This window comes from Ananas comosus, linkage group 2, assembly GCF_001540865.1.
Source record: "Ananas comosus cultivar F153 linkage group 2, ASM154086v1, whole genome shotgun sequence".
Lineage (NCBI taxonomy): Eukaryota > Viridiplantae > Streptophyta > Magnoliopsida > Poales > Bromeliaceae > Ananas > Ananas comosus.
In genome coordinates this window covers 956,504-973,885 of record NC_033622.1, presented here as the reverse complement: position 1 = coordinate 973,885, position 17,382 = coordinate 956,504, and the positions used below count along the sequence as shown (strand labels likewise).

Below are 17,382 nucleotides of genomic sequence, written 5' to 3'. Positions count from 1 at the left end.
GCATTGCTATTTTGGACAGGAGTACAAGGAATATTTGCTTGGCCCACAAAAAAATTAGGCTAGTGTGGGGATACCCTAATTTTTCTGCGGGGATACCCTAATTTTTCTGTGGGGATACACAAATTTGTGGGGATAACCTAATTTTTTTTGTTGCTTTCTGGTTTGTCAAAATGAACAATGCCGTGGGGTTTAATTCTGCAATTGCTTATATTTTTAACTACAGCCATCTTTTATAATAAATAGTTTGGCAAACAACAAAGATTGGAGCTTCTGTTGCAGTAAGAAACCAACAACAAAAGTTTTCATTTTAAAGCCTCAAATTTGAAACTTCTGGTTTGAAGCTTCTACTATTTTTATCATTTAAAACTATATATATTGGGACTTCCAAAAGAGTTTTTCTAATAGCGCTAGTTAATATTACATCTTACGATAAGGCTAGACGGGCTTTGAAAGGACAAGTCTGATAAGAAAATTTAACAAGAATAGTTTTAACATTCATGCTCACATGCATAGCGGGACCAAATGTGCACCACATACACGGGCTATGAAAGGACAAGTCTGATAAGAAATTTAACAAGAATAGTTTTAACATTCATGCTCACATGCATAGCGGGACCAAATGTGCACCATATACGTGGCTCAAACAAAAGTGTTAATATATTCAGAATGCAAATGAATTAGAAAAGAGTGGTGTTAGCTATGCATCTATAATATAGATGTAAATCTTATCTTATAAGCTCTCTACAATATAGATTTTCCTAACACTCTTATTTTTTTAATTAAAAATCTAATATAATTTTTTTAAACAGTAAGATGCAAAGGGTGCAAGATGTATACCTTCAATAGGATGTGCAGATAGTATTTTTTCTATACACCAAATTATAGTGTACATTTTATATCGCATCATCTAAGGCCCTATTTGGATCAGAGATATAGAGGGAATAAGGGATCTTATTCTCTTTATTCTCCCAAACAACAGTGAGAGCTGCTATATATTCACTCTTAACGAGTAATTCCGGGATGATCTGTAAAGATGAGAGAATAATAGTTCCACCTTGTAGTGGAACTGTTTTTCTCCATCTAATTTTCCTATTAATTAACTAACTAACTGATTAACCACTTGATTAATAAATATTTAATTAACTAGTTGAACAGTTAATTTATTATTAACAATAATTATATAATTAGCTAATTAACTGTTTAATATGTGTATCCAACCATTAACTAATTTTTTTATTATTTAACATTTTTACTTACCCAATTAATTTATTAACTAAATATTTAACTGATTAAATAATTAATTAACTATGAAAATATTAACTTATTTTCATAATTAATTAACTAATTAGGATGCTTCTGCATCGTCTTATACGATGGTCCTAATTAACTTATTAAAAATTATTTTATTTATAATTTTCTGCTTATTATTTAGGTAAAAATATTTTATCTTATAATTTTAATTATTTTTATTCCTTATGCTTTAATCTAATCATCCAAATATAATTTTTCTTATTCCTCAAAATCATCTAATTCTTATCAAACACAAAATAAGATTAATTCTTGCTTATTCTAAATGAAATAAACGAAGCGAATAGCATGCTTCCTATCTCTCTTTCTAAAAGTTGTACTTGTATCTTATACTCGAATCTAAAAGAGTTTTAACTAAAAACTTTTTGAGCTTTTAATATTTTAAAAAAGTTGTTAAGACAAGTGAGTAAATTTTGGCCACTGCGGGCCTAGGTTGTAAGATATATATATATATATATATATATATATATNCCAATCTAATAACAAGATTTGATCAAATCTTCTTAAAAGATATGAGAGTTAGGTTAACTAAACCTATAAAAATAGTAGCGAAAAATTGCAGTATAAATAAAAATTTTAATAAGTAAAAATGTAGTTGAAACTACTAATCCACCTACTACAATTTTTTCAAACTTTAAACCAAAAATCTATAAAGTTCACCATATCTAGTACAAGTTACCACAGCTAGCAGCTAAACCCCCGAAATAGTAGCTTTTGTTTACCCACCGTTGCCTCGAGCAAACGATGGCTATCGTAAGGTCGAGTTGAGAGAGAGAGAGAGAAAGATATATATATATATATATCTTCATGTTCATCGTAATCAGTAGGCTGATATTGTTAATAGTACAGTCTCGTGTTTGGTGACCTAAAGCTGGTACTCCAGACGCTAAGCTTGAGAAGTATCTGAAAACACGGGTGAGAATAAGTCAGTGAATAATCTCACGCGAACGAGTTTGAAACGTCTTTCGCCTCTTCTAAACTTAGTAAGATCCGAGAGGCCTTGATAAGCACAGTGATATATATAATGATAAACAAGCACGAAAACGAAAACGAAAACGAAAGTCGGCATAGAGAAAGCCAACTTACAAACCGGTTATCTTTTGAAGCCTCAAAACCGACGTTACTTTTCGATTATATTTTTACAATTCAGAATTTTCTTCTTTGAAATTAAACTACAAATATATACAAGCGACGTTTCTCTTCAATTACCTCTTCAAAGTTATGCATGTCACCAATAGTATTTTCGGTAATGAACCTAATGTGAAGTAACTTATTATCGTCTGGGTTCGGCCGGGATGTAGCCAATAACCTAAGTTAAAAGCCAAAGTAAAAGAATGTATAACAGTGTTAGTTTATGACAAAAAAGTTTTTCTTTGCTCTTTCTTTAGTTAAGTGTAGGTGCATGAGATCTTAAACTGTACGCTTCACGAGTTATTGATATCTGATGTCTAGGAATATAATCATCAATTTTCAAGTAAAACTCGAACAAGATGTAGAACACATACTAGTTTTAGAGTCTCAAGTGAAAGAATTAATGATAATTAGTTAATTACCATGTCGCAAAACTTAGCTAATTGAAATTCACTGCTCGGTATAAAACGATTGGTTAAATCCGTAAGTTCTGGTACTGTAAATCTAGAATGACACGGCGAATGCATGTATTAGTATGGAAGTTTGAAAATTTAATTGAGATAACGATTGTTCTAAAAAGAAGTAGTTTAATTACTGTCACGATTGAGTTACGTCGACAAAAATAATTTTCTCTAATCTACCATATATATAATGTGGTTTAAAATAGGTTGAGGTTAAGGTTTAATTGGTAGGGTAATAACGAAGTTAGTGAAACTCTAAGTTTCGAAAAGTTGTTGATAGTTGTTCAGTTAAGTTATCGTCCACACTGAGTACGCTAACCAGAGGTGACTACCTTTGTTCAATCTTACGTAATAACGACTACACCGCAGTGATTAGTTATTCTAACAAAAGGAATCCAAGTGGGCAGAGTAGTACTAATAATCCTTGTATAAAAATAATATGAAAAATGAGTTTTCTTCTCTATACTAACTGATAATTATTTATTACACCACACTGACTATGTCTTATTTTAAAGAGGGTGATTACCCGATTTAAAAGGAGAATCCGTTGACACCTTTCCTGTACACAGAAATTAATATGGGGGGTATCCAACCGGGGAGAAATCGATTTTTTTATCCCGACACCAACTGTTCTAGAAAGAAATATTATTATGGTCACCACCTTGATAGTTTTAGAATAAAGTATATTCACTAAGTATATATACATATATATCGACAAGGAAAGATCCCGTAAAACAACATAAACCAAAATCTACTTGACAATCATAGTTTGGTGAGAACCACAAGTGTTTAAGTTCTGGACAGAGATTCGACGTTGTCACACTACTATTCGAAATAAACAACTTCCAAATTTGATGTATTGTGACGGGTACGTGAACGACACTTTTTCCTTTCCGGTGCGGATAAACTCACGTATTGTTCTATTCTTGCGATTTTCGATCCCAACTCCCGAATAATGGGTAGTTAATTTTCGAGAGGTATTCGAACTTTCCCTAATTAATCTACAGCGCGTACAGCTTAAGCAGACGTCTAAAAATAAAAAATTTTACTGTTTAAACCTGTCCTTGGCACTACTGCTAACTAATCCATGCCTATATCAGTAACACTCGCTTTTTATCAACCCCCTTTTTTTTAGACGAGTAAGAGTTATATACCGACTAATATATACAGATACCGAAGTAAACTAATTCTTTAATCGAAGTGGTCGTCAAAGTTAAGGTGATTTACTCTCAAAAATACACTTAATATACTACAAAGAGCAATGCAAGACAATAATCGCTGTGCAATTTTGGTCTTGGACAATACTCTTGCCATTTACAGCGATCTTGCGTTAACTGGTTAAATTAGTAACCAAACTGATGATCAATTTGGTCGTGAGATTACTACATCACTTAACATGTATCTAATAAATAGAGTTATTATATTTATTAGTTTATCTATATCTAAAGTTTTCGGGCTCATAATTATTCACTTTTAATTCCACTTTTCTTTCCATAAGTTATAGAGAATTGAGAACTAGTTAAAGCTTTCAAATGACCTCTTTTAAAAGAAGAAGCTTTCGGATTTCTCTTTTAAAATTTTCCTTTATTTTTATGTATTGAAACATCATGTGCCTTACACTGTAGCTATCTTCCCATCGATGATATGATAAATATCATATACCACTAACCATGATAGCACGAGACTCAGGAAAACATTGTTAATTCGTATATTGGCTGGCGGGAATCTCGTTCACCGTTTCTTAAACCACCAACCATAGGCTCCAGGGTTCAAGCTTAAGATCAACTAAGTGTAAAGATCGATTTAAATAAAGATTTACTTTATTTACTTCGCCCATCGCACGATGGATAGAGATTTTTTTTTTGTTATGGATTAACTCATTATTTTAATTTATTTTTGGATTGTTACGGTACCTCGATAAACGTTACACCATCTATACTCTCAATCTTGATTACAAAATTTCTATCATCACTTTTTAAAGGATATTTATTTTTAATCATTCATTTTTACATCAACTTGATGAACAAGAGAATAATATTAAAAAAGCATGAAATTTGATTTCTAGATATTTCAAGTGGTATAGATCATATTCAATGATGCCGATCGTCGATTTGAGGGCTTCATCATCGAAAAAAAATGAGTGGCAACGAAACCAGTTTGCTACCGATAGCATTCCAGCTCAACTCTCTCTCTCTCTCTTTCTATATATATATATATATAGAAGTACAAGTAGCATTAGTCATCCGACTATAACAATTATCATGTCAGAGCACAAACCACTGGATTTCGACCATGAGGTCTGCGATTCGAACTCTTCATAGACTTTTGTGCCCACTCTTATTCAGTCACTTATTAGAGTGCGCTTGCTCAAACTTTGCAGAAAGCGGAGAAGATTTGAATCATTCTAGGCTCTCCGGAACTATTCGTGTCACTATATATATTACTATTTGTTCGTGCTTTTGCTTTTGCTTTTGCTTTCAGCCGTATCTCTTTCGGTTGAATGTTTGGCCAATAGAAAACTTCGGAGTTTTGGCTGCAATGAAAAGCTAATATAAAAATGTTAAGTCTTAAAAGAAGAAACTTTAATTTGATGTTTATATATGTTCGCTGCAAAGAGAAGTTAATGGAGAAGTTTCAATACGTACAGTGGTTATCATAAAAGCCATTACTTGGATTACACTTCATTGAATAATAGCAGACCCAAGCCGGCCCTACATCGGTTATTGGATTCAATTTTCGGTTTCATTTTCTTACATATTGTCACAATCAAATACTGTTTTTTCAAAAAGAAACGAGAAAGAAATCAATTCACATCCACGTACTCTAGAATTTGACATGCGAAGTGCTCAATAACTATAGACTACAGATCCTTATATTAGTAGTTAAAAGTTCATTTTGAGCTTGTTCTACATCTTGTGTATGATCAAAATCTCAGAGTTCACTTTCTTAATTACTATTAATCAATTAATGGTACAGCGTTTTGAATCGATTAACTTTAAGTGACGAGCCATATTTTGCTAACCAATTTAGGCATTCAAGACCATGACATTTAGATCTTACTGTGCCGCTTACGTACATAATCATACCTTCAAACTTTTAAATTAACTCTATTGCTAACAAGATTTTTCTTCATCAAATTAATGACAGTGCTAACTCAATGCAGCTGTTTTTATTAAAAGAGATTAGATGGTATATATATTACACCAAATTTTATCCAACTCCAATTCCAAATTAACCATCCCATTATTGCTTCAATCACTTTGAGATTCAAAGCTTTTCAACAACTATCAACAAGTCAATTCAATAGCAGGTGTGACTCATGCGATTGGTCTCCACTGATGGAAACAAGTTAGAATGCATTATTGCTGATGTGGCGTCACTAATCAATAAGATTGTTTTCCTTAGGTTCACCCGTCTCATCATGATTATTAGGAACATATTTTTATTATACTTTTTACTCAAAAGAAGAGATATGATTGACTATTAATAAATAATGTGGTGTGACTGATACAGAATAAAATTTCTCCCACTAATGGGCTAAATTTTCCTCTTAGGCAACTGTGGAAAGGACATGTGTCTTTAATTATACCCCCCATAGGTTGGCCCCTCTTTAGCTAAAAAAATAGGGCTGTGGTTGACAAGATCTTTCTTTATAATAATACCAGTGGTGGAACTATCAAAATCTTATTTCATATAAGTGATTCATATATATGTATATATAGCTGTTCCTTTCTAGGGCATTTTGTTGTATTTGGTTTTAGATGAACTGTTAGTATCAAACCACTCTTGGTGTTCACAAATTCAAGACCTGTCTCTAAGCTGCAACAGTGTGATGATAAGCTTTATTTGTTGAAGGTTTAAACTACATAACACTGCCCATGCACTTGCTGTGAAAAAGGAAAGGCCACGCCTATTTGAGTGCATAACAAGATAAGAACGCTAAAAGCTAGGGTTGAGGGCTTATTACCCATCAATTAAAAGCTCTCCATAAGCTTGAAAGGGATTAATTAGATGTCGCGCATGTCGAATTCGTCTGCAGATTTTTATTTTTTAAAATGACAAATTTGGACAGGAACCGTGATGACGATTGATTAGGTACGGATATAGTCATTGTGAGCGAAAAATAGTTGGGGGAAAAAAAATCTGCTCATTCTCAATATATGGCTGATTATATATGTCTATGGCTTCATTTGATTAAGAAATTAGCTTCACCAGCAGTTTCAATTCCACTAAATGAGAGTTTTTATGTGAATTATATGATGTTTCTCGTTACGTTCTGTTATTAGCGACACGTTAAAACCAGAACCTGTTATGAGAACGGTAAATGTCGCTAGAACGCAATTGACCAATTTAATCATTGGTTTGACTACTAGTTAAACCAGCACTCTAATGATGTAGTGAATTGTACATAGATTATTTATCTCAATAATATAAATAATCAAATAGATATAGATTTCAAAAGCCCGAGTATTAATAAGTGAAAATTAAGGTGAAAAGAAAGGTATTCAATATCTCTTAACTCTTGATCAATTTCGAAAGTTTACTGGAGAAAATTTTCTTCTTCGAAAGCCTAAAGAGAAAATTTTAAAAGGAAATAAAAATACATAACTTTGTAGTACACGGAATGTGACATCGATAGAAGGGTAGCTACTATACTATTTATAGTATATGGTGATTGGTACTATCGTGCTCTGAGTCCTTTTGTAACAATTAAGCATATAACCGACCGCCCTTAGAGCAAGTGGCAAAGAATTTGGTGGTTGGTATCCGAGGTCCCAAGTTCGAATTCTAGTTGATTCACATTTCTAGCTAAATTTATTTCTAAATGAAATAAATGAAGCGGGTAGCGTGCTACCTATCTCTCTCAAAAAAAAAAAAAAAAAAAAAACAATTAAGCATATAAATCAACCATACCTGCTATTATATAAACGTGATTTAGATATTTGAAGTATATACGGAAGCAAATTTAATTTTTTCAAAAATAATTTTTTAGTGCATCAATTAGCCACAAGAAGAACAATTAAATTGAACAGCTTAAACAAAAATTAGGATTGAATTTGAAATATAAGGTCAAATTAATATGTTGATCTTAATCTATATAGTTTAAACTATTTGTAAATAAATTTCAACTAGTTTAGATTTATTTTACACACTAGCTTATACGAAGCTAGTGAAAATTGTCAAGTTTGAGATTATTCGATCCTCGGATATATAGATGACAACAAAAAAACTTTTCGTTGATACTTTGAATACCCTCATGTTTAATAAGGGTGGTGTTAAGAATATGTCTTCTTTTGAATTTGGATTGAGTCAAATTAATTAGTCCATTAAGTTGGTTCATGAAAGATGGCGTAGACTAGATCCATGGATTACATCAAATTGGTTTTAAATTTATCCTATTGGTGCAAAATTTCGTGTTTATCTACACATGTCCTAGTCTAATTAGCATTGTTGACTTGTTGACCGGCTAATACACCTATATATATAGATGCATGCCCCCTGCAAACCGTACGAGAAGGCGACATGTGGTAAAAAATTAATTAGCATCGGACTAATTAATTCAGAGCTTCCGGGGGCCGTACGACGGTAGTGCTTCAAGGTGCGCGGCTTCCGGACGCATGTAACGGATTGAAGTCAGCGGCGGAGCGACGGTTCTCGACCAAATTGTCTGAGCAGTTCGAATTCTTCGAAGTAATGGCATAAAGGATTTTGGTTAGAGTTTCTATACTTCTCTAATTTGATATTCTCGGTTTTACGAAAAGCTTTTTTGGTATTTTTTTAGAGTTTTCGTTGGAACAAGAGAAAAGTGGGATCCCCCATAAGGTTCTTGATTTTTATCCGGAAAAGACATAAGGTGTAAGCTTATACTTCTGTTTCTTCATATAGTGGAATATATCTCTCCCGCTCTCCCCGTGAACGTAGGCAATTGCCGAACCACGTAAATCTTGGTTTCTTCTTTCTGCATTTATTTCTTTTATCATTCGTTCGATTTTCTTTATTTTTCGTGCATCTTTATTGGTAGCGTATGACGGACGATCCATCCAGTTCCCAACAGGTAGATCATACATTAGGATGCTCGGCCCTAAAGTATATCGTACATTAAGATGCTTGGTAATAAATAAAACTATATTATCAACTTTGCTATACAATCCATAGTATAGTAGCCTAGTAATTAAGAATTTCAACTGACCATCCCTAGCGTAAGTGACAAAAGGTTTGATGGTTAGTACTCAAATACCCAAATTCGAAACTCATATAATTGTTTTGCATTTTTAGTTAGGTTACTGCCAAAAATAATGAACGAATTGAGTAGGAATCATACTATATACCTTTCTCTCTTAAAAAAAAAAACATTCTTCAACAGGGTATGTAATTCCAAGAAAAGAAATGACTTTTCTGATCAATGATGAATCACTACGTACTTTCCAGCGAAAAAAGTTTCATGTCGTGGTGTTTTAGGCTTGGTACAAAATGAAATCCAACATTAGAAAAGGGGTGCGCAAGCATATCAGAGAGTGCTTTGAGAAACATATTGAGAACCATTTTCGGGCTTTCGTCTTGATGCGTGTGGATGCATGAGATTCCAAGCATTCTCCCATCCATGGATGCAAACATTGCCTGAAATTAAGATACAATTAAGCACCAAGATAGGAAAAGCTAAGAACTTGGCCCCTTTAGATCCAGGTTGTTAGAATTTAGTTAGATTTGTAATAGAATCTTAGTTAGATTAGGTTAAATATTTAAATTTATTAGCGATAAACTAATTAAAATTTAAATATTAATTAGAGTAGGATTCCTAATTATGCTAAGATTGGATATGTTTTGTGGGCTAGCTCTATATATAGAACACATTATGCATAGAGGGTGTCTACGACCAAGTGGAGTACAAGTGAAGCTCCTTGCGTGGTCTCCGTACCATAGAGAGAAATTTGGTTTTTTAATTTGGTGCACCTAGTGCACAGCTGCACGAAGAGAGAAGCCTTCTTCTGGGTTTATAGAAGATGAGATAAGGATGTGTGAGATTTAGAAATAGGGCCTTTTTGCTAAGAAGATGGATTATGATAAAAATTCGATTTGACGCTTCCGTTGCGGAATCACAACAACCAGTACCGGAGTGAGTACTAGGTCAACAGCAAATTTGTTATCAAAGAGTTGCAGATTCTCAAAATCTAGTATCAGGGAGAGTAGCAGATTCCCAACAATTAATATCAGAGCTTAAGATCATTGAATCCTGAGAGTCGACGGAGATGGCCACAAAGTTCGAAATCGAGAAGTTCGATGGTAAAAACAATTTTATCTTGTAGCAGATTAAAGTTCAGACAATCCTCGTACAACAAGAGTTGAATGAGACGTTAAATAGGAAAGAAACGAAACCGGTAGAGGTCATGGATGCAATATAAAAAAAGATGGAGCGAAAGATCCTAAATATGTTTCATCTATTGTTAACAAATAAGGTTCTTTACAATGTGGCCAGTTTGTCGATACCAACGAAGTTGTGGAAGAAATTGCAAGATCTGTACATAACTAAATCATTGACGAACAAGTTGTATATGAATCGGTGATTGTTCATATTGCGGATGTATGAAACAGTGAGCCTGCATAGGAATCTAAACGAGTTCAACAAAGTGATGGCCCAGTTGACCAGCATTGGAGTCAATCTGGATGACAAGGATAAGATGCTGATTTTACTATTTTCGCTACTAGTGGCATATGAGCATATAGTGACCACTTTACTTTATGGTAAGGACACCATAAGTGTGGAGATAGTCACAGTGTTGACTTAAATAGGCCAGCATCTTATCCTGTGGCGGGAGGCCATGATGAGCCAAGTCATATTCGAAATGGCATGAGGCTAGGCGGGCCGAGTAATGTTCGAAGTGGCGTGAGGCTAGTTGGGCCAAGTCACAATCGGTACGCTTTAAGTGAATTGTGTTCGGTTAAATGGGCCAGCATTCTACCCTGTGGCGGGAGGCCGTGTTGGGCCGAATCACATTCCAAATGGCGTGAGGCTGGATAGGCCGAGTCATGTTCGAAATGGTGTGAGGCCGGGTGGGCCGAGTCACAATTGAGGCCCGTGGGCGTTGTATTTATACGCTTTAAGTGAATGATTGCGTATTTCTAACAGCTCGAGCTTTTGGGATTAATGGTTAGCGCCAACGATCCAACAAGTAGCATCAGAGCCATAGGTCATGAGTTTGATTCCCGTATGCTGCAAATATGTGCAGGTGCTGAAGGGGGGATTATTGGCTTAAATGGGCCAGCATCCTGCCCTGTGGCAGGATGCCGCGTTGGGTCGAGTCATATTCCAAATGGCGTGAGGCTAGATAGGCCGAGTCATGTTCGAAGTGGCGTGAGGCCGGATGGGCCGAGTCACAATTGAGACCCGTGGGCGCTATATTTACACGCTTTAAGTGAATTTGTTGTGTATTTCTAACGGCTCGAGCTTTTGGGATTAATGGTTAGCGCCAATGATCCAACACACAATAGCACTTCTCTCCAACAAGATGCGGAAGATAACTCAGGAGTCCAGAAGACAAAAGTCAAGATATATCTTTTGTGGTAAGAGCGAAGAAGGATGCGAAAATATCAGTGACTCGAGATAAATAGGAGAAGATGCTATAAGAGATCGAGTGCTTCTACTGTCGCACAAAAGGTCAGATAAAATGTAACTGTTGAAAACTTCATAATGATTTGAAGGAGCTGAAGCAGCAAGGGGGGAAAACTGTTCTAGACCAGGACGAGGGGACATTGGTGACGGCACAAAGGCAAAATTGGAGGTGATCAATTCTGATGTGTTGTATGCGACAACTAGCGGTGCAAAAATTTTGGATAATATATAGGTGCTTGATTTGTCGTATTCCTTTCATGTCTATCTGGAGAAGAAGTCTTTTGCCACCTATAAATCAATCAAGGTTAGAAAGGCTCTGATGGGGAACGGGACAATATGCAAAGTTATAGGAGTCCGCATGTTGAAGATCCAGATGCACGATGGGGTAGTGAGTGATAGGTGTGCAACACGTTCTTGGTTTGAGGTAATATTTGATCTCGTTAGATGCGTTGGACTTGAAAGGTTGTGATTTTTCAACTTTAGGTGGAATTATGAGAGCCCGAAAATGAGATCAGGTCGTGTGTAAGTTGAACAAGTGTGGAAACTTATATGTTCTAAACAAAAATACAATTAGAATGGGAGCAAAGCCAGTTTGGATTCCAAAAGTTCACAGAGCGCAACTGCTCGAGATGAAGTGGCAGATGCAATGACATCGAGCAGAGAAGACTTGCTCAAGAAAGAGCTTTCATGGTTAGCTCAACGCAACGGCTAAAAACTACAAATTCAACCAAGATGGAGATTGTTAGGATTTGGTTAGATTTGTAATAGAATCTTAGTTAGATTAGGTTAAATATTTGAATATATTAGGTTAAAAGGTAAGAGAGATTGAGAAAGAGGGTTTTGATTGAAACTACTCTATATAGAAGAGAAATCGATGTAATACTTTTCTTGGTTAATGAATCTTATTTTATTCATATTTTTTGTTTGATCTTTCCTCTTTTTTGTAATTATGTAAGTTTTTTTTGCTGAGGCGATGAATTTATGATAAAATTTAGATTTGACACTTCCATTTTGAAATCCTGTGGAACGAGTACCAAATCAATAGCAAATCTGTTATTACAGGGAGTTGTGGATTCTCAAATTCTAATAGCAAGGTGAGTACCAGATTTTCAATACAAGAACTACTAAGTGAGCGGAAAGGAAAAGAAGATAATCACATATGTGCATAAAAAACAAAACGTATATACAGTTAGAAATCTATCAAGTTCCCTAGGACAAAAGCAAAATAGCTATCAAAACTACAAATATGTGATTAGAGTACTACTTGATCACCTCTACGCACTACAACACAATTAGGTTATAGGGACACATGTTTGGGACACTTTTGAGTAAGTGTCCCATTTATGCTAAAACTTAAAAAAATATTTGCTAATGCCTAAATATAAAGTCCAACCCAATCAAAAATAAAAGATTACTCTACTCAACCCACCACACCCAGTTCATTTGGCCCGATTACAAACAGAAAAGAAAAAAAAAAGAAAAATCAATTGCCATCTTTTCTTCTCTCTTCACTCAATCTACTAAAATTCTAGACGAAAAGCCTTTTCTGTCGTCCTCCTCCGCCACCGTAGCCAACGAGATAGAGTTTTGGTGGTTGCTAAATGCTTAAATAAGTATTGACAAATTAGCAGCACTCTTTTAGGTTATAGCGACACTCTTTAACTGTCACTATATACCTATCGACCCCACATATAGCAACACTTTTTAAAAGTGTCGGTAATTTTAGCTAGCAGCACTTTTTTGACATGTACCTATATTTAAAAGTGTCGCTATAGATCGTTTTTGTTGTAGTGACGCTTTGTCAAAAGCATGCACATTCTGTACTCTATCTAATATCAGTAACTTTTCCTCTTACTTCGGACATAATATTGGAATGGACAATAAAAAAAAGAGACACGCTCCTCGTACACAAAAAGAAAATGAATATCAATCATACATCCTGTCCATCCAAGGTCCAATATATTAATACTAAACTCAGCAGCTTCTTTTTTCTAATATTAAAAATTTAAAAATAATGCTTACATTCTTGGATAAAATGGTATGAGATTTATACACCGGCCATTTTGATTTATTTATAGTATATCTCCAAAAAGAATACCTCCATTTTTTTCAACCTTACTCTTTACAATTAGGGAAAACTTTAAATGCGACCCAGTAATTTCACACTTTTTCACTTTAGTACTCTGTGATTTAAACTGTATTGCTTTCGTACTCTGTGTTTTATTATTATTATTATTTTTGTTATCTTTTTCGTTAATTAATTTTTTTGTTAAATCAGTGATAAAGTTAAAACCATAGAATACTAAAGTAAAAATTTGATAAAACATAGGTGGAATATCTGAAATTTTTATATATAATTTAACGAAAAGTTAATGTAGGTGTTGACGAAAAGAAAAAAAATAAAATTATAGGGTACTAAAGCGACACACTTTAAACTATAGAATATTAAAGTGAGAAAATATAAAATTAAAATATGAAACCACACAAGAATGGTGTTTGAATTTTACCCTCACTAAGTTGCATGCTCCACCTATCAAATTAATTAAAGAGCACTTTTGGACTTTGCAACTATGTCGTTTTGGTCTATAGGTATGTACTACATATACTACTGTTGGAAACAGTATTTCAGTTGCTAACCTTCAGTTTCTTTAATAAAAAAAAAGAAATTATTTTATGGAGTATTGTACTGACGTTGACATGATATATTATTTTATTGTAGAAGCCGAGGTGATCATGAACCTTTTCAAAGCCAACAAATAGCCAGGACATGCAATGCCCAAAAGAGTACCAATAGAGGCCCCACTAAATTAAGGATTATTTTTGTTGACACGTTACGCAATGGCTCTAAGATTGGCACAGGGGTTCCTACTTTGAAGTTTATAAATTGATGTAGACTCAATAAATAACACAAATACTACACAAATACAACAAATTAAGTAAATTACGTATAGTGTAGATGCTGTTGCCATGGCAGAGAATGTTTTTTTTTTGTTTTTTTGAGAAGTAGGTAGCAAGCTACCTACTTAATTCATTAAGCAACATAAATTTAGCATACAATTTGGAAGCAGGTAGGGCCTCCGAACCGAGGAAACAAGAGAAAGAAAAAAACTAGAGCTGCCATGGCAGAGAATGTTAAGTATAAGCAACTAGAGCTTTCATGTTGCATTCCTCGTACATTAATTCTAATAGTAACATATAACAAACGTATAACATACGTACATCAGCGGGGGTAGCAGCAGCTGAAACAGTGAGAAAAATGATAAACAGCATCTCCAGTAGTACTAGATGCTTATCTATCTTAAGACATTGAAATATGTGGATTCTTTTCATTTCCATTTTTAGGGTTCCTCATCACATCAAATTCATCAAGCTTACTTTAGGTAGCTACAATGCTACAATGGCTTCTTCCTTTATTACCCATTGCCTAATTAACTTCTAGCTAGAGAGTTCTTTGAGAGAGAGAGAGAGAGAGAGAGAGAGAGATCTAAGTAACTTCTAGAGTTCTTTGAGAGAGATTTCTTTGAGAGGGGGGGGCAGAGAGATAGAGACCTAAGTTACTTCTACTAGAGTTCTTTGAGAGAGGGAGAAAGGGGTAGAGAGCCTAGATAGAATATACCCAGAAGTTCTACAGTACATTCACTTTTCATACCTCTCACTAATTCCAATGTGCCAATGGCTCCTCATTACAAGCTCATCATCCTTTTATAGAATAGAATTGGTGTTTCATTTCCCCCCTTCCCCCTTGTCTAGCTTTGGTAATATATATCTTGCAGTGTTCTCTAACTCCTCTCTCTCTCTCTCTCTCTCTCTCTCTCTCTCTCTCTCTCTCTTTCTCTCTCTCACACACACACACACACACACTAGGGAGATGAAATTATGTAGTAGGGTGTACAGGTGCACATCTCATAAACCAACCCCCGAGAAATACCATGATAAAGGTCTTAAAATCAAATCTAATTCATTGAATGTGTTCTATAATATGTATCATTTCTTATAAATCGAGTAATATTTAATTCTTTACATATGCCAGTTGATTTTTGAGATTACTTAATACCTTAGTGATAGATTTTTCAAATCTTGTAAATTTTTTTTGTGTAAATGCTCTTTTATATGGTATAGATTACGTCTAGCTAATAGTTTGGATTTTAAGTTTAAGACATTAATCATTTTTTTTTTTTTGAGAAAGGTAGCATGCTACCCGTTTCGTTTATTTCATTTAGAAATAAACTTAGCTGGAAATGTGAATCAACTAAGATTCGAACTTGGGTCTCGGGTACCAACCACCAAGCCCTTTTGCCATTGCACTAGGGACGGTCGGTGTTTAAGACATTAATCATTACAAATTAGGATCAATATGAGACATACATACAGATACACCAGGGGTACGTAGGCAATAGTTTTAGAAGGGGGGGAGGAGGAAGAGATGATAATGAACCTGAGAATCAATCTACACGTGATATTATCCAAAGAGAAGAAAATAAATAATATAAATAGCGAGGGAGAGAGAAAATAAACCTAGTGCATGCATGGTGTTCACAGCTTTAGAGACAAATCAATCTCATCCGCAAGCTCTTCATTATGCTTCATCCCTGTTTCAAATCGTCCCATATTGTAGCTCTTCTTCCCTTTCTGCCTCTCTGTCAACGCAACGCCGCCCGCCAACTCCTCCCACGCGTCTTTTGAGTTTCTACTGACCGCACTGGGGCTTGCTCCTGTGTGCAGACGCATGGCGGCGGCGGTCAACTCGCGGCTTCTCTTTGCAATGCTCCGCTCGAGTTTGTGAGCGTTCTGGTGTCCGCCCAGCGCTTGCGAACTGTCGAACGTCCTGGTGCAGTAGTTGCAGGAGAAGACCCTGGCCGGCTCTGGGGGAGAAGATGGGTGGAGAGATAGGCTTAGGTTAAGCTCTTCTTCCTCCGGTTCCATGTCCATGGAAGCTAACTTGGAGATAGAAAGGTACGACATAGGTTGTTTGTGGTTTTTAATGATCAATGGAACAGAGGTTGGTTTTAATGTGAAAACAAGGAATAATTGTGTCACGCCCCGAGCCTCGCCTATTTGGCTGAGTTCGGGCGCGTCGACAGACCGCCGAACGGACAGAGTTTCCCCTGTACGTCCTAGGCGTCGCAATCAATACAATGAACATTACAAGGGTTCCAACCAGGAACAGATATCAATCATGATTGCATAAGGAAAGTATCACAACATAACACATCCTATGTTATTACAAGCATTCACATTCAAACATTTTACATTTTTCATTACATACAACCTCCGAATGCAATTAAGTTATTACAATTAATATTACAGGTTTGATACATTGTTTTCTTTTCATTTTCCTCTACCCCTAGGGTATGCCGACTCGGGGTACCGCTATCTCTGGTCTCTGGGGTAGGGCGCTATCTATGGAGCTACGCCCTTGCCTCGCGCCGCCGCGCCACTCACGTGCGAACCTGTAATACCCCAAAACAACGTGGGGTGAGAACCAACTCCATGGTTCCCAGTGGGTACGGCCACCCAAGGGAGGAGTTCGACCAATAGGTCCAAGGAGGCAACTGCAGGTTAGTTTAATAAACAGATAGATAGATATTTGACTATGCAATTAATAAACCATACCTTGCCTCGCAAATGCAATATGAACATTATGCAACTATGCAACTGCATAAATAACTAGTAGATATGTTAGTTCTATATTTACTTTGCTACTTTAGCTCATTTCATTCAATTGTGAGGTTTCTATTACCTTATGTTCTCAACTCAGGTTCAACTTGCTTCTAAGGTCTCTATTACCTCAGGTTCTTGCCTCAATCACTAGCTTATAAGGTTTCCATTAACCTAATCAAGCTAACCACCCGACTCGGCCTCGAGTCAATCATC

General features: G+C 35.4%; 1 protein-coding gene across 1 annotated transcript; it reads right to left on the bottom strand.

The window, feature by feature from the left end:
• LOC109706884 (zinc finger protein 2-like) lies at positions 15,694-16,608 on the bottom strand. The gene has a single exon (XM_020227902.1). The coding sequence runs from the start codon at positions 16,468-16,470 to the stop codon at positions 16,042-16,044; it is 429 nt and encodes a 142-aa protein (XP_020083491.1). The 5' UTR covers positions 16,471-16,608; the 3' UTR covers positions 15,694-16,041.